The sequence below is a fragment of the Meleagris gallopavo genome, chromosome 7 (genome assembly GCF_000146605.3).
Source record: "Meleagris gallopavo isolate NT-WF06-2002-E0010 breed Aviagen turkey brand Nicholas breeding stock chromosome 7, Turkey_5.1, whole genome shotgun sequence".
In the NCBI taxonomy this organism is placed as follows: Eukaryota; Metazoa; Chordata; class Aves; order Galliformes; family Phasianidae; genus Meleagris; species Meleagris gallopavo.
In genome coordinates this window covers 34,860,208-34,882,756 of record NC_015017.2, presented here as the reverse complement: position 1 = coordinate 34,882,756, position 22,549 = coordinate 34,860,208, and the positions used below count along the sequence as shown (strand labels likewise).

The window sequence follows — 22,549 nt, the reverse complement described above, 5'->3', positions numbered from 1 at the left end:
TCCTTCTCTTTCTATTCTCTTCTTATTCTTGGGGAAGTTTTATTGGTTGTTTCAATTTTACTCATGGTAACTAAGACAGCTTGTACTTTATCAATTCTCATAGCTTTTTATTGCAAATATGTGGTTTTCTCTGCTTATGAATTCCTTTTCCTAATTCATGACTCAGAAGCAATGCTTTTCCCTTTCCTGAACTCATGTACTGCATCATGTACCAGTCTGTGATGAGTAAAATAGATAAAAATATGGAACATTTCCATGAGCATTGTGGTTTTTCTGAATGTATCTTTGAATTATTCATCCTTCCATTCCCTTTGTTATTTTTGAAGAATTTGTTTTTTCTGAGAATTTCAAGGAATGGCTCTGTTCACATGGAAAACAGTGCATTTCAGCCCTTATATTGCTTTGTAGGCTACAAACAGGTTAGCTTGTTATATGTTTGTTACTCAGTGATGAAGCAAAAACTATGCAGTGAGTTAGGCAACGACCATGTGTAATAGAAGATAATACCTGAAGCACTCATCAAAACACAGTTGGCCAAAAGATCTGAAATGAAAAACACATTAGTAAAGCATTGTGAGAATAATGAATATGTTACATATGTTATGTTAATGAAATCAACTGTGGAAATCATGAACAAACATATAATCTAAATGTGTGATGAATTCTGCTACAAAATCTGATTCCAGGCTTGGCAAGAAGCACCAGTATTGCAATAGAAACTTTTCATTTATATCTTTTTCAAATATGCCTGGACCACTTTTTGGTGTACTTACAGATGGAAATAGAACTTGATTATACATCTTAGGTGAAGTTTCTTTATACCCTGATATATTCAGTTTGTTGGGAACATGATAACTGTATTATCGTCCTATATTATAAAGTAAAGTATAGATGTGAGCTAACACAGGAAAAAAGACTTTTTTTGACATGAACTCCAAGTGGTGTATATATATGTGTGTGTGTGTGTATATATATATATATATATATGTATGTATATATATGTAAACACACACATATCTTCTTATAAAGATACGGAACTCACTGAATCTGTAAATAGTACCATTGTTTTTAAAGCCATCCTTTATAATCATGCAGCTACCTTGTAGAAAGTATTCTGAATCATACCTGTTCTCTGTAATAAGGACGATATGATCTCCACTCAGTACTCTTGAGAATCAGTTTTTAGTGCTGTTTCACAGCCATGTATTTTGTAACAAATGAGGGCATGCCAGGAGATCTCTGTTGTGACTTATCAACATATGCCTCATATTGTCTGACACCACGCTAAGTTAGTTTTAGTGTGTGTACTCTGTTCAAATTAATGTCTGAATACATCTGTGCAATAAATGCTTTTGATCTATTGACCATTGTCTGCATATTTGTTTTTTACAAATCTAATTATAGTTCTGGGATTTATGAAATTGAGTTCTTATTATAATATCAATATGCCTGACTCCAGAATAAATATTGTTGCTAATGAACATTAAATGTTGCAGAGTGATCATGTCAGAGGAATAATAATAAGATAGAGCCTAGAGTGTACAGTATTATTACAATATTGTGTCATGTCTTGTCAAGATCCTTACTTTTAGCAAAATATTCTAACCCCTTCCATAGAGCTAGCTGCCCTATGGGAATTTAATTTGCTGGACTTACAGATGGATGATGTGATTTCTTTAGGGTAAATGACTATAGAAGCAGGATTGTAAATAAAATTCTCTGTTACCGTGTTGCATAATAATAACGCTGGGAACATTTATAATGAACGCTCACATAAATGTAGATGTGAATACTTGTGATTTGAATTCATGTGAACCATCATGCTTCTTGCTTAAGTGTTTATATGATGAAAAGGTTCTAGTGTATGAGCTTTTGTGTTTCAAAGGGGCATTATCCAGCTACAAGTAAACTTTGAAAGGCCAAACCAATACCTTACATATTACTACTACTGTCATTCAAGCTACTATTACTTTCTTTCACAGGGAAAGTGATCTGCAGAAATAATTGTGAGCAGTACTTCAATCCAAAAAGCTAAAACAAGCACCACTGCAGACTATTCTTCCTAAGTTTGTGTTTTGGATATCAAAAACTAGAATTAGTTCCCTGTTCGATCACATTACCAAATATCTAGAGTCTTGGTTACAGATCACTCACTATTTTTCAGATTTCCTTTGAACTGCTTTTCTGTCAGTGTACAGTAATCAAAATAGATGAGGAAGAATGTTTGTTGTAAGTTCATGATTTGTTACAATTCTGGAATTGTCAAGATGGGCAGTAAAGCTCAGGACAGACATGGCATCAGAGGGGAAGGACAATCTGCTGTTTCAAGCACTGTGTTCAGAAGATTAGATTTCGATTCCTTCCTTTGACACAAATGTTTCTGTTTCCTTGAGCAAATACACTGCATCAGTCTATTTTTTTTTTACCTTTGTCTATACAAAGTTGGTAACAACATACCTTTTTACTCTCAGCTACATTTAAGATGACATCAATGGGTATGAACTGCTGTTTCTAATAAGGAGCACTTATAGCCAAATAATGAGTAGAAAAAGATAAAAGTAAAAAAAAGACTTCTTGTATTTTGGTAGACTTGAAAAAAGGCATATTTCTCCCAAACTTTTGTTCAGCATACTATACACTATTACTACACTTCTAATAGGAAGTGAATCAATTCAAGTGGAGCTATCCTGTCTTATATTAAAAAATGTAGGGGAGAATTTTTGCTGTGAGGAAATGAGTACTCATGACTGAAGCCTTTGCAACCTTTTCAGAGCCCCACTGTGCTTCTTTGAAGTAAACCCTCCAAAAGAATACTGCAGTGGGGAACAGATTTTTTCCCCTGCTGGGAACTGACATCCTGGCTTTTACACAGCCTGGCCCCATCCCCGTCTAACATCACTGGCCCAGTCATCCCTAAGTGTCTGTGCTAGGGAATTTGTTGAGGAGAGTGAACCCATTCTGAGGTCATTGCTGTTGACTCATCACCAAGCAGTCTGGTTGAAAGATTGAATGGGGATTATGGGGTAGCCTTAATAGTTGGATGCTTCAGGTTTCTTTGGCCCTGGGTGTAACTGAGAGCAGGAGTTTGAGTCCTTCCATATCTTTCTGATCGTGGTAAGTGTCCTTGCTCATGTTTGTCCCTCTGTCCATTTTGGCACCCATCAGACTAAACTCTCTAACTGGTAGCAGAAAGTTTGAACAATTATAGCCTAGGAATTTAGAGGTGGTGGGGATCTTTGGTCTGGAGGGATGAGAGGATTTGGTAAGATTTGGAAGTGGTTTCATAGGTTTCAGTGTTTTAAGAATGGCATACAGAGCCCCACGGGGAATGTCTGTCCCATTTACAGGAGATCACCACCAGGGCAGTAATCTGTTCATGTTGCAGTTTCACTGGAGTGGCTTTGTGCTTAAGACCATTTTCTGCCTTCTTGCTAGATGTGAATATGTGTTCATGTGCCTGCCTTAGCTACAAGTAGGAGAGGAGATTATGAAGACTTGTAATGACTCTTGATACTGATAACTTCAATACAAAGATAAAATAATGTCAATTCTAAAAGACCTTAATCTCTCAGTTATGAAGCCTGGAGTGTTTTGCTAGTTACTTTCTGAAATAGGCATCTGTGAGGTGAGACTACATGAATGATGCAGGCATATTTCAGGTGGCAATGTTGGCATGATTTCTTGTCGGTGTGTTTTGTGAGAATCAAATGTGGAACAGTTGTTGAGGCTGTCACTTCAAACTTGGACAGACATTGGTGTCAACAGCTCTATCATGAGAAAAAAAGCTGTATCTGTTGCACTATAATTTTATCTTTACACAAAATTATGCAAGTTTAATGTTTAGGCTACTGATGTGTAACGTTTTATAGAAGGGACATGTCTTGAATTGGAAAAATGGCACTAGTTGAATTCCCTAGTTGAAGTCCACGTAGAATTTTTAATGCCAACTTCTATTGTAGAGAGGAAATATATCGTTAAAACTAAACTCACATCTCTGGGATGGAAGTGCACACAGGAGACTGCATCAGCCAGATCCCCTCATCTACGAAGGAGAATATTACAAGGCAAAGCCTGGCAGTTTTGTGCCTCCCAGGGAAGGACTGAAGTGGAGCCTCCCACACTCTTGGAAGCTCCATTAGAATTGTTGGACTGTAAGGGACATGAGGACCTGCTATCGTTCTGCTTTTCCATGCAGAGAAATTCAGGACCAGCTCTGTAACAAGTAATTCCTTACAGGTTTTAATTCTGGTGTGTTTCCACCAGTGTGCAGAGATTCTGTTAAATGTTTGTTCCCATATTTAACTAAGTTGAGGTTGGATTCTTGTCCCCAAAGGAGGGTGATGTGCTCTTCATACACTGTTCAAAACTACCATTTTGTCGTAATTTGTTGTGTGCAAATAGTTTTTCCCCTTTTGATCATTTGTTTGTAATACAGCAACAAAGCAATGGAATTATGCTTAACATAACTGAAGTCTTATAACTGAAATTTGCAATTTGTCTGTCTGTGTTTCTCGGAAAACAAGCTGCTCTCGCCTTCCCAGGATTTTCTATATAAAAACAAGTAGTGAAGATTGACTGCTATGATGATTCTATTATGTATTATAATTACTGTAATTCTCCACTTATATTTTCCTTGACAATATGGTATTATTGTATTATTTTTATCTTTTGCTTTATCTTTCCTCTAGATTTTTTTTAATGAGTGCACAAAAACCAGCCCATATACGTTAGCTGAACCCTATATGTATGAAACAGGCATAACAAATTCATAGACACTCTGGAAAACAAGATGAGGAGGTGATTCACAACCTGACAGACGAAGATTATCCTAATATGTACAAAGACTTCTCATTTATGCACAGCAGGTTACCTGCAGCCTGAATCTTGCCTGTAATGGTGTTCTTATGGTTGTCCTTTCCTTAATTCAAGGGTTGTATGTGAGAAAAGAGTATGGCTTTAACATACCACTGCTTGGTCATCCTAAGAGATTGCAGTAACCTCCTGGAGTTCACAGCAGCTATCAGTTTTCAGATAATCTTTCTGCTATTTGGAGAGATGCCAAAATCTTTGAATACGAAGGCCAATTTGTTGGCCTGCTGCAGTGTGCTTCCAGTGGCACCCAGCGCTACTTCCAGCCCAGCTCTGACTCTGAATGGAGCAGTGGGATCCCCATGGAATTGTTGTCAGCTTCCATTGGCAGCTGCTTTCAGAGCTCCCAGGTCTGTGGTCTGTCTCTTGGCACTTGACCAAAAGATTTTAATGAGACAGTCTGGCCTGTCCCAAGTCTATCTGGATCCATGTCGGATTGCAGAAGCATTTTGTTGACCTAACACTGCATTGCCCATCCTGGGCTAATACCGAAAAGGTTCTGGTTGAGCAAGAGGATCTAGCCAGTAATAAGAACCATCTTTATCTCCCTAATTCTGAGTGAAGGTAATGAGTAAGAAATAATAGAGACCATTTATGTCAATCATTTGAATTCCAGTTTGTGCTCCTTTGTATTCCTAGACTGAAGGTCAAGCCATACAGTCATAGAATGGCTTGGATTAGCAGGGACCTTAAAGCCCATCCAGTTCCAACTCCCTGCCTTAGCAGGGACACCTCCCACTAGGCCAGGTTGCCCAAAGTCTGTCCAACCTAGCCTTAAGCACCTTTAGGAATGGAGCATCCACAACTTCTCCGGGCAACCTGTTCCAGTACGTTACCACGCTGATAGTGAGGAACTTCTTCCTAATATCTAATCTAATCTAAACCTACCATCTTTTAGTTTAAAACCATTCCCTCTTGTTCTGTCGCTACACTCCCTGTTAAAGAGTCATTCTCCAGTTTTCCTGTAGATTTCCTTTAGGTGATGGAAGGCTACAGTGAGCTCTCTTCAGTGTGTCTTCATGGGGGAGGTGATCCTCATGGCCTTCTCTGTACCTGCTTCAGCACCTCTTCATCTTTCTGGTGATGGTGGCCCCAGCCCTGGTTGCCTCCAGATGGGGCATCACAAAGGCAGAGCAGAGGGGATCAATCACCTCCCTCTCCCTGCTGGCCACCTCTCTTTGGATGCAGCCCAGGATACAGTTGGCTTTCTGGGCCAAGGTGCACATTATCTTTGAAAATTATTTAAACATAAGAATGGACATAACAGTATACCAATACAGATATGTTTATTCTGGAAAGGATTTGCATTACTAATCAAAGAAAAAAACTGGTTATGTAATAATATACTTTTTTTTTTTTTTTCCGAAATCCCACAGGTCTCTTCTTAGGTCAGCTTTAGTACTTGTGCTTGTGGTGTGAATTAGTCAGTTAATATATTGCTTTCATTGTAAAACATTCGTTAATACTCATCTTCAGATATGTTCTTTAGACTTATTTGTGATATTCCCAAAAGAAACCATGTACAGAAAACTGGATCAACAAGTATAAGTTCTAAGGGGACCTTCTTGTGGGGAAAAAAAAACAAACCGCTACCAACAAACAGCATTTGAACTGTTTCATTTCATTAAAAAGAGCAATTTGGCCTTCATCCAAGTGGTAGAAAGACATTATTAAAAACAAAATGTGAAAGGGTTGCAAAGGGAATAAAAATAGGCTTCTTTCTAGCAATTTAAATCCAGAGTAATTCTATTGCCTTAATTACATAAAATTTACCAAATGAATTTTCAGAATAGTTTGGCTTGTTGGTACTTCAGTGAAGGATAGGTATTTTAATAGTCTAGTGTAGTTAGTTTAGTACTTACGGACTCATTCAGGAAAGTTAAAATGCTGTGTATAGATTTGCTGAGAGGAAAGGTGATTACATGAAGAGCGGTACTAACGAACCAATTAGTAAGGAGAGTACCTCCATAAAAAATCCTGATGTGTATTCTCATGATATCACATACACACATATGAGGAAGAAACGACTTAGTTCTTGAAATACCTTTCTTTTTCTGCCAGTGTCATCGCTATTGAACATTGCTGAAGTGTTCCGTTTTGAAAAGGCGATAGAAAACAAACACGCTGAGCATTGCCCTCCCATCCCCATGCCTGAGGCCCGCCTTGCAAGAGTCAAGTCCAGAACTGTCACTGATTTTGACAGCTGAAGTGCCAGGGAGGAGGGTGATGCTGTTAGTGTGAGTGTCCGTTTACTAAAGCCGGGATGGCGTCAACAGCAATAATTGGCCACAGGTTAGAGTAGCTCACTTCAATACCCTGGACCGACTTTCAGATGGGGACCTCTGAACAGGACGCTCCATCTACTCTTAGTGGTCTGCTGAGTTCACTTTTTAGTGATTACTGTGAAGGCTTTCTTTATTACAGTCCTCTTGATCCAAACTTTGTCTAAAATATGTATTTGTGATGCTTGGAACAGCCAATGAAAGCATCATTGGGAAGTTTACTAGTGTGACTACAGAATGCTCAGTAGGGGCGATAGCCTATAAGATTGAGTGTTTTGAGAGAAAAATATGTAGAACATTTGGATTGATAAACAAGTCGTAGGAGGCTCGTATCAGAAACATAAAGGAAGTACTTTGTTCTCTTTTCCATCACCCATATTTAATCTAGGGAGTGTTATTGCTCACTACGTTCGATCTGTAAATCAAATCCAGAGATGTAAAACAAAAACTTCATGTTTTTCCTGACAGTGGTAAAGCTAAACTGTGAAGAGTTTGGGATGATTCTGTAAAACATTCTGATATATGTGCATTCCTTTTCTTTTCTTCAATTTTTGTCAGCTTCTTCTGAACAAGAGCTATTAGGTAAACAAAAATGTATAATTATTGTATTTGCTGATGTTCTATCTAAAGCAAAACTATGTTTTAGTCTGTGCTTCCACTGGGAGGAAATGAAACACGAGAACAGCTGAATACATAGATACAGGTAAACTGGGTAAAAACAGAAGTCATGTTTAATAGCTTTATATGAGAAATCATTTAGACTGTGCCATCTGGTTGTATGTAATTTTTTAAGATTTTAAATGAACTGCTCAGTTTTTGTTTTTTTTAGATGTGGGTCATGCTTTAATCATACTGCCATTTGCAAATAAAGCAAAATTAAAAAAATTATTGCAGATAGCCATATTCATGTCACAGTGACATCAGTAACTGGCCCCTGTACAAAGCATCTAATGGGAGACTCTGTGAATTCATCACTCGTATTTTACATTGCTCTGACTTAATCTACAATTGTCCTTTCTGTACTTAAGATTTGACTAAATGAAACAGGTTGTAAAACACATCAGAGTATACTGCAAAAGTGTCAAAGGTCATTTTTAAGAGGCATTGAGCCACATTAAGCAATTCATTATGAGAAAAGAAAAAAGATTATGTCAGGGAGAGATAGGTGAGTAGGATGATGCTGGAAAACATTTTAAACCTTTTTAGAATTTTAAGTTAGTAGTCCTTGGAGCAATTGCTGCCTTTTTTCAGTTTGTGCAGTCAAATTGTTTGAGCTCATTGTGCATAGCTTGGGGCTGTTTTTTTGTGCGAGTACAAAGAAACTCTCATCTACTATTTTTATCTACATTGGCAGTCTGAACATTCTCTTTTCATATCGCTCACTTGCAGTGAAGAATAGTGCTGAACACTAGGAGGTCTGCAGTGAAAATACACTGAGAGTACATAGTCTATGAATATATCAAGACTATAGAATGGCCTTGCAAGAAACAGAATTTAGAATTTATTATCACATACACAATTCTGTATATGGCTTTGTAAATTGCAGCTCAGGTTTTGGAGGTTAACAGTGTACCTTTGTGACAGCAGGAAAGTGTTAAAAGTATAACTAAAAGAATCTACCTGGATTACCAATTGAGGTAGTGAAATCTAAGACACTGTACAGTTCCTACCTTTTTTGGAAGGCCCAGGGAAGCTTCTGAGACATGTTCATGAGAAGTGCTAAATGGTTTGAAGCGCTGAGTTAGTTAGCTTGGACTCCACATTGGCTGGATTCTGGGGTGCGTGCTACCACTGACTATATAATCTGCTCGTAATTACACTGCAAAAAATGCTCAGTTTTTTCTCGAGTGTTTCTAAGCAATCATAAGAACTAAGTTAATATGTGTTCTACATATATTTTTTTCTTGTGTGTGTGTGTGACTTACGTGTGCTATTTGGAAAAATGCAGGCATTAATCAGAATAATTTGAATTTGTAACCCTTATGAAGTCATATGTACAACATACAATATATATACATATACATTTCAGAAGTTGAAGAATTGAAAGGAATTTAAAAATAAAAAAAATGAACTCTAGCATCACAATCTGACATTGTAAATGGCACAGAGAAAGTTTGAGAGATCTTTACTGTATTGCATCCAAAACGCTACACTTCTGTGGAGGAATTTGCGTTAATCATATGAGCATGATCTTTTGCTTCTGTAAGTAAGGATGCCATTTCTAATTATTACTTGTCAACTTCCAGACAAACAAGTCATCATCAAATGCTCATTGAGAAAATCAGCATCTCAAAGATCTCCATCTTTTTAAAATTCTTGTTCGGCTCAAGCAGAATTTTGTGATGTGACCTTGGGAGATATTGTTGTTTAAATCAGTACTGTAAAGTACAGATTCATTTATAACAAGTTATATTACTGTAGCCACTTCTCCAGTGAACTTTGCGATGTCTCTGATTCAAGATCCTCTGGATAACCTGTTTCAGTGACCATGTATCAACCTTCATGTTAAAAAAAGATCATGATTGTGTTCTAATGTGTTCAAAAGATCTTCTCATCAAGCAACTTCCAAGAAAAGCCTTGCCTCTGTCTTCTCTGCTCCCTACTATCAGATACCTTTCTGTGCAGTTGTTTCCTGGCCTGTATTGGTTCATGAGATCCTTCCTTCCTCAGTGTGAGACTCCATTTCTCATGCTGGCTGCTATAGCATAGGCTGTGCTGCAGCTGCTTCCTTTTTTCATGTGTTTGATGAGGTCTCCTCTTGTGGCAGCTTGGTTAACAGTGTTAAAGATTTCTGTTTTCTTAAAGGTTTTTAATTTGTATGGGTAATTCCTGCATTGTAAAATTGCAAATTAGGAAAAATTGGAATGTGAGGTGCCTGAGGAGCTATGTGATCATTTCACATAATGTGTTTGTCATTACTACTAGAGAAGAGCCCTGATTCCAATTAATGCCTGATCATTTTTTTCATTGTAAAAAAAAGGAAATCTAGAACAGATTTCTTTTGAGCTTTTTTTTTTAATTATTCTTTGCATCATCAGACTTCTAGCCTTCTTGTTTTGATACTTTGTAGATGCAAATTGAAATATTTTAAATGGAATTCATTTTTTCTACCTTTGCATGTGTGTATGCTGTAATTCCTAAAAAGCAACATAAGAATGAAGAAAGGGAAGAAATGGCAAGCCAAGATATTACCAATGAAAACTTTAAAAGTACAGTTTTGAGGTGGCAGTGGGTAAGAAATAGCTGGCTAAGCATCCCTTTGACATTTGTCTGTTCCTTGGAAAGATGACTTCTTGAAGGAAGGTCACTGAACTCAGCTCCCAGTGAGTAATGCTAGGTCCAGAGGCTCAGCTTATTGCCTATCTGGTAAAAAGGAGGATGTGGTTTCTAAAATAACTAGTTTGATGTCTTTCATCTTTTTGCAAGTTTCCATATGATCTTTCCAATCACTTTGGTCACTCCCTTATTTATAAAAAGTGGAAACACTTTCTTGTCCAGTGCTCTCAAAGGTGGGCAAGACTGGCTTTACACATTTATTTATATTCCTACATACTCCAGGAAAATTATTATTTGGAATTCCAAGTATATTTCCTGCTCTCTTAATTTATTGTTATTTTCTACTTCAACTAACTGAAAGCCAACTTTGTAATGAGTCTCAGTCAGGTCGCTGCATTGTATGGCTTCATAGATCAGTGTCTTCAGTGATTTATATCTTCCCATTGATTCTAAAAAGCTTGCCATTTCCAGGATGCGGGCTGTGTTTTCATCTGTTGTTTTCTATTGGCTGTAGAACCTGCAGTGTTTGATCACAGGGTTCATCATCAGTATACTATTTGTTTGATTTATAGAGCAAACTGAGTATATCGAAATAATGGTCAGGGTAGGATGGTCATTTTAGATTTGCACCATAGTGTTGTTTTCAAGAAAGCAGCAACAGTTTAAACCAGCTTGAGATGCTTCTGCAAGATGGGACTAGATAGTAAGTTTCTCATTAATTTCAGTGGGAACAGGTCTGCAGTGAAGAGCATAATCCTGGTTTCCTTATAGAAAGATTTGAATATTTCATATTCTTATTGTCTCTTTGTTGACATAGAGTATTAGAGATGTCAATGAAGCTTTACTGTAGAATTCTCATCAGGCTGTTCGCATATCAGTATAGGCTTGAGTCTTGAATTCTAATTGCTCTGGGGAGATCAAGAGTGGGGCTCTGGTTCGTCTTTCATTGCTATTATTTTTGCCTGCCCAACTTACTGCCAGAGCACAGTTTCCACCTGGAACCTCTTCATAGAAATGAAACTGCATTGATCAGCAGGATAGCGTTTGCTCTGCCTTGCTGTACTTCTGACCCGACTTTAATTGTTCAATACATGAGGCATACAACAGAGACGTTTTAGAAGTTTCAAACAGTGGTAACACAAGCAGTGTAGGAACCTAGGGGGAAAAAAAGAGCAAGCTGTTCTATCCCATTTTTTTGCTAATCAACATCATGTAGGAGACCCATATTTCCTCTTGGAAGATTCTCTTTTGCCCTTCTCTGCCTCCTCCTTGCAGCAGCTTTCTTTAACATTAGCAGGAATCTGTCCTACCCAAAGCTTTTGCCATCTTCCCGTAACTTGATTTTACGCACGAATTATATTTAATCTACAGCTTTTCCAGATAGAGTTCATGATATACACTGGTTTATTAGTAAATGGGTGAGCTGTACTTACACATTCAAGCAGAGGTAACAGTATTAAATATTTAGAGATATTCTTGTGCACATCATACGATATCACAGGATATTTATTCTTGAATATGCCACTACCGTGCCAAGTTCATCAGATTTTGTAATTAGAAGATGAATGGGTTACTTTCTTAGGTGATAGGTGTTGGGGATTTACTCTGATTGAAGTTGCATTACTCCCCCTTCTGTGATGAAATATCACAGGCTATACTTTCTTCTATCTCTTCTACGTATGTGAGCCACATCCAGTATGTGTGTGTCTCTCTCTCTCCTAAAAATAACTGTTTGTGTTTGAAATACAACAAAGAGGTACCTATGTTAAATTAGGTTTTCAGTTCATTGAAATGCACTCATCAAGATAACTTGAAGGGAAAATGGTTTAATGGCTCTTTTATAGATGCTCTATCACTGTACCAGGGAGTAGCAAGCAAGAATAAAACATGACTATACTTACGGTTCCTTTGTGATCATGACAACAGTAATGCTGGATGCCTGATGGAATGGCTCTTTGAAGTAAACTTTCTGAGGCTCTGTGCCTATGGTTGGTGTCAGAATATTCATTGAGTGAGCCCATAACTTGTAAAACTGATTTTTGATTTAAGTTCTAACATGCTAGTTGTCCATTTCTAATCTATCTCGATTTTTAAAAAGATGAGGCTAAACATGATTCACAGTGCTGATTTGTAATTCATTTGTGCTTATGGATTTTAGTTAAGACAATGTTTTGTTCTTGAAGAGTTATCAGGTATTTGCAGTTATTCCAGTTAGATTGGTTCTTCATGAAAATGCATGCTTTTTTGCTTAGATAGAGTTTTTGTTTTCTGCTTGTAATCTTCATATTTTACTTGCTCTTTGATGTATAATTAATGGTATTAGAGCGATTCAGCATTCAAACTTAAGATTTTTATAGGCATCTTTTAAAACTAAATAGCCATTAAACAGCAGCAGCTAATAATACCCAATCTGAGTGTCCTATAAGAAGTGAGTACACTTCCAAAAAATTTGCTGTCAGTTGTATATTAGCGTGGATCTTAAAATCAGCATTTGGGTAATAGTTTGGTTTTTAGCCCAATATTTAGCAGATCAAATATTAGCTCAAGATGATGAAAAAGTTAAGTGCATCAGACATGATGTTTGCTTTTCCTTAATAATAAACTACTTTATATCTCAGTGTTTCCTTTGAAAGATAGTATGCTCAATTTTCATTGCAACTTTTAAAGAAAATTCAAGTTATTAAAAAGAGATGAGTAGTCTAAGTGTAATGTAAGTGTAGTCGTTTATTTCTGCATACATTTGTGTTGAATTGGCCTAGGGGCATATTTAACAAATCCTTTGTGATTCCATTTAGTAAGTACAATAAGTAGTAACTTCTTTTAATTTGTATAAAGGGAGATCTGAAGATAGCTATATAGTTTCTTTCCTGTAATGACATTTTAAAAAATTGTTTCAGGAAAAGCTGTCAGAAGACAGTAGGAAATGCAAAGAAGGTATGGAAAAGAATCATACAGCAGTAGATGAAGATTCAAGAAGTGAAAGCAACAGCACTGAAGAGGAAAAAGAAAAGACAAAATTGCTATTGGAGCGTTTGAAAGCTCTGGAGGTAAGAAATACAAGTTTCACACGTAAAAGCTCACTCTGCCCCCTGCCATATTCATTTATTCTCACTGAATCTCCCCTGTAGTATAAATCTAATTTTTCACAGTTCACCTATACTCATGTTAGGTTCTATAACCTTAATGCAACCTCAGGACCATGTTGATACTGGATGAGGTGCATCTATGGGGCAAGAGTGTGCTTGGCAGCAGGCTAGCTGGGCTTACTAGCAGAGTTTTAAACTAGATTCTGCTGGGGAAGAGGTTGTATATCTGAATGACAGAGCAGAGCTAGGGAACACTGCCAATTTAGGAAGCAATGGGGAAATACCTATGAATTGTCTCCAAGAAATTAGGGAGGACTCCTCTACAGTGATAATGTGCTGAAGTGCCTCTACACCAGTGCAGAATGGGAAACAAGCAGGAGTTGGAAACCACCGTGCAGTTACAAAATGATGACTTGATTGCTGTCATGGAAATGCGGTGGGATGCATCACACAACTGGAATGCTGCAGTCAAGGGCTACAAGCTTTTTAGGAGTGACTTGCTCTCTGTCACTCAGCATAAGAAATGAAGCAGTGGAGGCAGGATGCCCACAAGGCTGAGGAAAGACCTGCTGGTCAAACTGTGAGGTAAGAAGAAAAAGTACAGGCAGTGGAAGCAGGAATGTGTGGCCTGAGAAGAGTACAGGGATGATGTCTAGACATGCAGAGATGGGATCAGGAAAGACAGTGCACACATGAATCTAAATTTGTCAAGGGATGCAAAGAGTAGCAAGTCCTCAGGTGATAGGAAGTTTTTCAGTAATGTCACAGCTGTTAACAGTTTTGGCAAATTGCCCAGCTGTATAGAGTAACATTTAAGCCTGACAGAATCTGGACCTGGAAGGTGAGTGAACAGATCCCCTCACTGATGTCAGTGTTATGCAGAGGCTTGTTAAAAACATATATTAGTGAATTCCAATACATCAATAATTAATCTACGTAAATAGTCTAAGTAGCTATCAAAGTAGAAAGATGAACTGCAGAACCATCATTAATTGTGGTCTAAGATAATTAAAACAAAATGTTGTTAATTGTGTGTTGCTTAATGGCATGTATTCTTGCACTTGTTTTTGTCTTGAGGAATGTAAATAGTGATGTCAAGGACTCAGTGGTTTATTAATTTGTTACATGCTTTTTTTAGTTATATGCAATTAACAGTTTGAATCCTTTAGTATATGCAGAGTAATTACTTTAAATATTTTATTAATCTGTATAAAGAGGAGGGAATTGCTGTTTGCTAGTTCCTGTGAAGCGAGTGTCAGAATCTTTAATCTTACTTTACATGATTAGATATTACTGCAAGATCCACAATTAGTAAATTCAGTGATTCTAGTAAAATACTTAGTGAAGTTGGTCTTCCATCTGTGCACTGTAGAGTCTGAAGGCTGCCTATAAATGACATACTGAAAGTAAATGAAAATATGAGACCCATTCCATTAGTAGTTTTTCTTATTTCATTAATATCAGCACTTTAAAAAATCATATCTCTTTATATTACTTTGTTTTTTATTCGTTCAGTTTGGCTTTTGACAAGTTTTGCTTATGCCAGGATGTAGCCTAGCCTGTTAGAGCATCCATCCTTCCACCTACCTATCTTACTGCTGCCTCTCTTGTAATAAGGGACTGTACATATACATGTGCATGTATATATGTGTATTTAAAGGTAGTTTACAGTGTTTATCTAGGGAAAAGTGTGAGCAAGTGGTGTCGTGTTTTTATTATACAGATGCTTTGAGTCCGCAGTTTGTTTGATTTTCTGATGAATACCTTCTCTTGATTGGTCACATTCAAACAAACAAACAAAAAAACGTTGAAGAAGTCCAAGCTAAGTTGCAGTGAAAGAAGAGAAAAAAAGAAAAGCTGTCCATCAGCACAGGACTAAATGGATAGTTTAGTCAGTATTTGTGCAATATTGCAGATTTAGATTCTGCCCTTTCGAACACCTATGTGGGCAAAAACAGCTCCTGTTCCATGCATAGAATAATTTTTTTTTTCTGTTCTTGTTGATTACTGTTTTGGTAGATACGAGGTTAGTGGTGGTTTCTTCTGGAATTTCTGTCAAGGTGAGGAAAGCTGCAGATCTCAGTCTGTTGGATACTGACTGGCAAATTACCAGCTTTAAGTGGTAAACAGGGCTTCATTTTCAGAAAGAACTTTCTTTAAATGAATTCCTTATCAGTGGAGTTGTGTTTAGAATTTATTTTCTTATTCTTGGGTGCTGTCAAATGTATTGTCAAAAAAATGTCTGTAGTACTTCTTAGCTTTTAACTTCTGTTTAACCTAGAAATTTTCTCACTGAACAATAAAAATCAGTGTAATATAGAGACTTGGTAGTCTGCCCAAGTGAGAGCTATCATATCCTTTGATAAGAAGGATATATGTATATTATACCTGTAATCTTTTTACATTCTTTATCGTTTACAGCAAGTTCTATTTCCACTCTACGGACTGATAAATACCATACGTTTCTAATCAAATGAAACAGGTGACAAATAACAAATGGTTCGTGCAGCCTCGCATTCCATTTTATGTAGTTGAAATTAATTGCGATTTCCTGGATATCAGAAGTCCTTTGTGCCTTCAGCATTTTTAGTTGGCTGCTCATGAAATGCCATCTAATTTACTTCAGCAGGCTTGATCAAATGCCGTAAAGCTCTTACAAAGCAGGAAAAAAAATTCCTGATAACTTCTCTGTGTATTTGGAGTGCTTCACAAACTGAAATGTTAACGAGGTACAGCAAATAACATGAACTCCTTTGTAGAATATTATTTCTTTCTTCTTTCATTACTCACCAAGATAACCTTTTTTTCTTAATGGTAGCCAGCTATGTACAAAAAATACAGTTCATTACGGACATGCATCAACCCTTGAATAGTGATTATATGTAGATATATATAAAATTACATTAAAACAATATTGTTACACTTCCAAAACCATATGCGTGTAACTGAAGTTTTTCACAAAGCTTTATTGGACCTCCTGGGCATGTTAGCTATTATACAGACCCTCAGAGCAAGATTTTATGCTTACTATTACTGTGACAACCTTTTTGCAGCAAGAAGACATCACACAGTTACAATGCAGAGAGGAAAACTTTGGGAATATTCTACATTTGAGAAGCAGTATCTGTCCCCTGGGACAAGGGCTTCGTTATTCAGTGCGGATATGGGCTCTCTGCCTCAATTTAGCTTTAACTGACAGAAATACAGGCTGCCCAAGCACCTGCATAATTGCAAGTGACTTAAACTGATATACTGTGTTAGTGTCAGTCTTAATCTAAACATGTCTGTTAAAGGCATAGTTACTTTGATTTAAAAAATGTAATCAGTGATAAATAGTGTGTCAGCTTTGAAGGCCTATTAAAGTCTGTCGTTTGCAGAGGCATTTATGCAGTGAAGATAATTCAGCATGAATTAACTATGTCTAACTATGAAATGTATGAGTTCTTCTAGACTTCGTTCTTTGCCACTGCAGTGCTGCAGCTTTCTTAGAAAGTTCTTGTTTGTGAAGGAAGCAAGGTGATGGGGCTCTGAACTAAATGACCAAGGAGTACTTAGTGAAAGTTGTTTCAGAAAATGCTCTCCTTCAGCAGCAATTTTTTTGTTGTTCTTGTTAGTATGTCCTTTAACACCGTGCATGTCTCCTCAATTTTTTGAAAAGAAAAGGGATTGTGAATTGAGATGGGAGGAAGACTCAAAAAGGCTGCAATAATTCCTTGCTTCAGCTGCATATTTCGTGCATCCTGTATCATCTGTTTCATTTCTGCCTTGATACAGTATCTGCAGACAGGTGAGGAGCTAGAATGGAGCATGCAGTCAAATACTTTGTAAAGCTGGCTGGTTTCTCCTCTCTCCTTCTGTCTGGGCATACTCTTATACTTTTACTCAAGGACATGGAAACAGCTCAGGCCTTACTGCTCTGGCTTACTCTGGTTGTGTAGTGTATTTTACACATGAAGCATAGAGTAAATCAGATTATAGAAGAGGCAGAATTAAAGGTTTGTGTTTAAATTATAGATCCTAGGTGATTCTGCAAGAAAAATAAAAGAATCTGAATTCCAGCCCTCTTTGTGTGCTGGTTCCCCTGTGCAGGTACACACAGAATTGACTCCTTATTTGCCCTTTGAAGAGCCCGCAGCTCATCTTTCCAGAGATCACCAGAAGTATGTCATTGTTGTAACCGAAGTGCAGGTGTGCTGCCTCCTGTGAGACTTGTTGGGCTGTATGGCAGGAGAGGGTTTGAATGATGCATCACGCAGTGCACCAAGCAGTACATCCACCTGACATGGGATGAGCAGTGTCTGCATTTAGGTTACAATATCATGTTCTTGCTAGCATGTGTTCTGTTTCATGACTGAGTGTGCATGCCTCTTGTGATCACAGACACAGTCCTATTCCACTACTCTCTTTACCTGTGCAGTGTACCATTACCTTGCTATGGGGAATTCATGAAGTTTGATTATGTGGGGGTGGTTTCACAGAATCACAGAATGGCTTGGTTTGGAAGGGACCTAAAAAAGTCATCTAATTCCAACCTCTCTGATGTGGGCAGGTTTTTACTCTTCAAAAGAGATTATTTGTCCACTATAGCCTATGAAGGGACACAACTAACACCTTGCTAAACACAGAATATATACATAACAATTAAAACAAGTATCAATAGCAAAGAAGTGGTTGCCTTGGTTTGCTGAATGTCCTAACTTCCTTTCCAGATCTTCTGTCATAGGCACAACTTCCATTGGTCCTGAAAACTAATTATTGAAGGCTGCTTACAACCTTGCATCTTTGCATCAAATTGCAAACCACTGGAATGGCAACATTAAATTGCAACATTGAAATTATCAAATAAAAAGCCCAATCCATTTGTGAAAATCTGATTGCTTTTGAGTGAGTGAGACTCAGTGATAAGTTTCAGCAAACTAAGCTGCAGTAAAACCAATATCTGCTAGAGAAGAACTCTAATTTTAATTATAGAAGTTTGCCCTCTTGCCCTTTTGCAGTTCATCATAGAAAAATGTGTTTTGTTTTAATAAATTGAACTTTTGGGAGAAAACTCACTCAGGATAATAATCTAAATGTTCAAAAGTATTAAATGGGTAATTTCCTTTGTATCATCACCATTAAACAAATGAGAAAGTATGTCAAGTATTTCCCATATTATGCTTTTACTGCCCTGTAGAGAAAGAGAGACGTGTTTTTAATAGAGATAAAAAGGAGGTAGGAGAAGGTGACTTATTTCCTTTTCAAGAAGAGAGCTTTATTCTTTAGGAGTGTGATTTTGTTTTGCTTTTGCCTGGTTCTCCTTTTTTCCCTTCTCTTTTTCCACATATTGCAATGTAAATTGATAAGAAAATTAATAATTGTATCATTTTTCATTAAAAAAAAAAAAGCCATGCATTATCTAGAGGCAAAGAACCTGTAGTTCTGAAAATAATTGGATAAACTTGTGTATGCTGTCGCTTCACTTCAGCTCATAAGGAATTTGAATCCCTCTACTGCCTTTAAAAATGATGTAACTTCTAAATATTTTGTAGCAATGTTTTAAATATTCTGCAGCAATCAGTTTTGTTCTGGCCAGTGCATTCAATCTGGTTGAGCCAGAGGCGTCTTCCCAGTGCCTTGACCATTCACATAACTTGGTTCAATGTGCTGAGCATCACCAAAGGCCAACTTACTTAATCCTAATTATTGGATTATTTTACTTTTAACTCTTCCTTCCTCTAGGAGACTTTTATAATTTGTTTTCTAAGCTGTGCCTAAGAACTCTTTTTTTAATAGTGAGGGATCAGTAGATGAAGCAGGAAAAATCATATTTCCAAAGTTGTACAAAGGCTTACAATGATTCATCACTGCTCTCAGATACAGCCCAGTTGATTCTAGCTGTTTGCTGGTAACGCTACTGTCAAACTGCTCTGGCAATCCAAGAAATGAGTAAATTTTCAAATGAAACATGAATAAGTACTATCATGAAGAATTCATTCTATCAATTGTGATTATTGGAATCTTCTATTGTAGGTCTTAAGTGGCTCAGTTGTTTCTGACCTTTGAGAAGCAAATCTCATGGCTGCTACCTGTCACTCCTTTCCTTTGTGTTCTAGGATGCTTTCCTCTTTGCCATCTGTTTTCACCCTTTCCTTCTGTGATCTCTTTGCCGAATGCTTGTACCCGGTTTTTGCCAAGCCACACTTTCCTGCCCTTCACATCTTCCATTGCAGCTTCTCCATCCATTCAACATACTGCAGATGAGTGCATGAAGCTAGATGGCACACAACCTGAACTGCTTTCAGTGTGAATGCACCTTGTCAGCTGAGATATATTAATAAAAATAATATCTGGATATAGAATGTGAATACAAACCTTCTGGGTAGACTAATTGAATTAAGTTAGTATGTGATGAGTATTTAAGAAAAAAGAGTGAACTTATTGCAGACATTTAAAATACTAAGGAGCTGAAGGAACTATCCTATTTTCTCTCTCCCTTTGCACTTTTTTATGTAAGTCATACCAAGTTCATGGTATGCAAGAGTCAAGAAAAATCTAATATGGATATGAATTTACACAGGGGGGTTGAAAATAGCTCTGCCCATTGGAAGAGCTGTTCAGATTTTCTCTCTTAGTTATTGCTGTAACTATTTGCTATTCTCATTATAGAGGGACTCCTGACCCACTGTTCCACCAAATAGTTCCATCTCTTGAAATTAGTGTTTTAATATTAATCTGTACATTAAATCATTGCCTCCATGACTGGTGGGAAAGGCATGGAGAAGCTGTGCCTATCTCATTTTTCTGACTACTTAGTTTTCAATGAAAGCTTAAGGTACTTAGTTTCTAAACTCAAACCTTGTGCCTCTTTTGAATTCTAGTCCAAATGACAGGTAGTATTAGTATTGTTTTCTTTTCTAAGTCTAGAAAAACAATGTTCAGCTGTGTCTCCCATGAAGCATCACCATAGCAGTCCAGAAATTAAATATTTTGAATTTGGTCACAATATTCCGAGCTTCTGAGTCTTTGATGCCTAGTGAAAAGCTAAAGACTTTCAGATTGACTCTTCTTTCTGCTATGGGATTCCCAGACAGTAGTATTCTTTCAAAATTTGCTAATTCAGTGATGAACACAATATGTTCAGACTAATACTCCTGTTCTATAGACTTCTAAAATGGAAAGCTTATAGAGTTCAGTATATAAAACTGCATTTATTTGTCATTGATTGTAGTAAAAGGAATTTTGATTGTAGTAAAAGGAATTTTGGTGTGTATCAGCTTTTTTCTCCTTCAGCTTGCTTACGCAGTGATTTTGGGTTTTAGTAAAAGTTAATGGCTTCCTAATCTTGAGCAAGATATTTCACGTTAGAAAGACAGAGTGAGAAACTTACATTCCTCCTAATTTGTATCTTCTCAAGTAGATCAGCATAAGATTCAGGGCAGTGAATCCAACATCTTCGAGGTGAAAAAAACCATCTCTTATATGAATTTTTAATTTACATTGCTGTTTGAATCAGGATACTGCTTAGAAATGTGCTTACTTTACCTGTAGTATTCATTTTTGCTAAGTGATGGTGCATACACACGTGAAAATTACAGGCAAACTGTAGGATCCTCTAGAGAAAATATTCAGCTCTAGAACTTTTTACTAAGGAGAATTGAGTTTACAACATTTCAATGTTCTTCCTGTAATTCCTTGTATTTATTGTGAGAACAGATAATAAATTCAGTTTTTCTACAATAATTCTGAATTATTGTAATAGCTTTTTTCTTAGAGTATTCTCTTTCTGTGTGGCACTTACTTGGCTGATGTAACAAACACTCTTTGAATAGTTCACAATAATGAATACGTCTATAGGAATAATGATTTGGTGCCAGAAGATCTGAGAAATAGGTGTTGGCAGTGGAGAAAGGGTAAGTCATGGAAGTCAAGGAAAATCATCTTGGTTTTATTAAGCTTGTCAAATTTTCTCTATTGAAATAAATGGTAACCATGTTCTGCACAAAGAGTCCCTGCTAGGTTGCAATGAAGGAATCTGATGCCTTGGTCTGACTTTTATAACTTAAATAATGGTGGTTTTTGAGTGCCCTTCTCTCCATGTATAGTGCTTCCTTGCACGTAATCAGGAGATAATGTAACTTACCTTTTATAGCTTTCAGGCGTGTGGTGCAATTGAGAATTCACTCTCCTTGCTGAGTGAAATGAGATTTTCTAACAGTATGTTATAGATCTAGGTGACTGTGTTTGTTCCAACACATCTATCATTTTGGAGTGGGACTCGGGAGTTTTTTTAAATAGTCTCTATCAGGTATGCACTCTGGGCTGGCTTCTACAAAATCTCCTTTTGCCAAGCCTTCTCATCCTTCACAGTGGCACTTACTTCAGGGGGAAAATTCTCTGTAACAGATTTTAGAATCACATCTTATATTTTTAATTTGCATACTAATGTGTGCAATTTGGCTGGCAGTAAAGGAAGTCATATACTTCATAAGCTAAATAAATAGCTGCAGTTTGTGTCAAAGTAGCACCACGAAGAATAGCCCTGTATTCTGTGGACCTTTACTGGCTGCATATCCCAACTAATTTACCTCAGCTGTTAGAACTGAATCCCTTATGACTCTTGCATAGAAAAAACAATTTCTCTTTACATTTCTGTTCACTAGTCTTGGAAAATGATGAAACAATAGTGAGGTTCACATGGTGATGAACTTTTTTTTTAGTTTGGTAGTGATTTCCATCTCTGCAGGAATACAAAATTAGAGATTACAGCTGAGATTCTGGCCAGCTATAATTACACCCAAATTACTAGAATTATCAGAGTTACACTGACCTGCATCGTAGAAGTGCCTGTCACAATGTGGGTTTGACTCTGCTGTTGTCTGTATGTCTAACTACACATGTGAAGACTTAACAGTTAACATACTTGTGAAATTCAATATTCACTGCCTTTACTATGCTGCCACTTTCACAATCTACAGCATAAAATACTCAGTTATTTTTAAATCTGCTTAATCTGTCATGATGACAAGCACAGATTTTAAGATCAGTTATAAATAT

General features: G+C 37.0%; 1 protein-coding gene across 1 annotated transcript in view; it reads left to right on the top strand.

Moving 5' to 3' along the window:
• NCKAP5 (NCK associated protein 5) overlaps nucleotides 1-22,549 on the top strand; it is a 94,993-nt gene that overhangs the window by 2,107 nt on the left and 70,337 nt on the right. Inside the window, 1 exon segment of the mRNA XM_031554326.1 lies at nucleotides 13,325-13,474. Coding sequence (XP_031410186.1) covers nucleotides 13,325-13,474 — 150 coding nt within the window.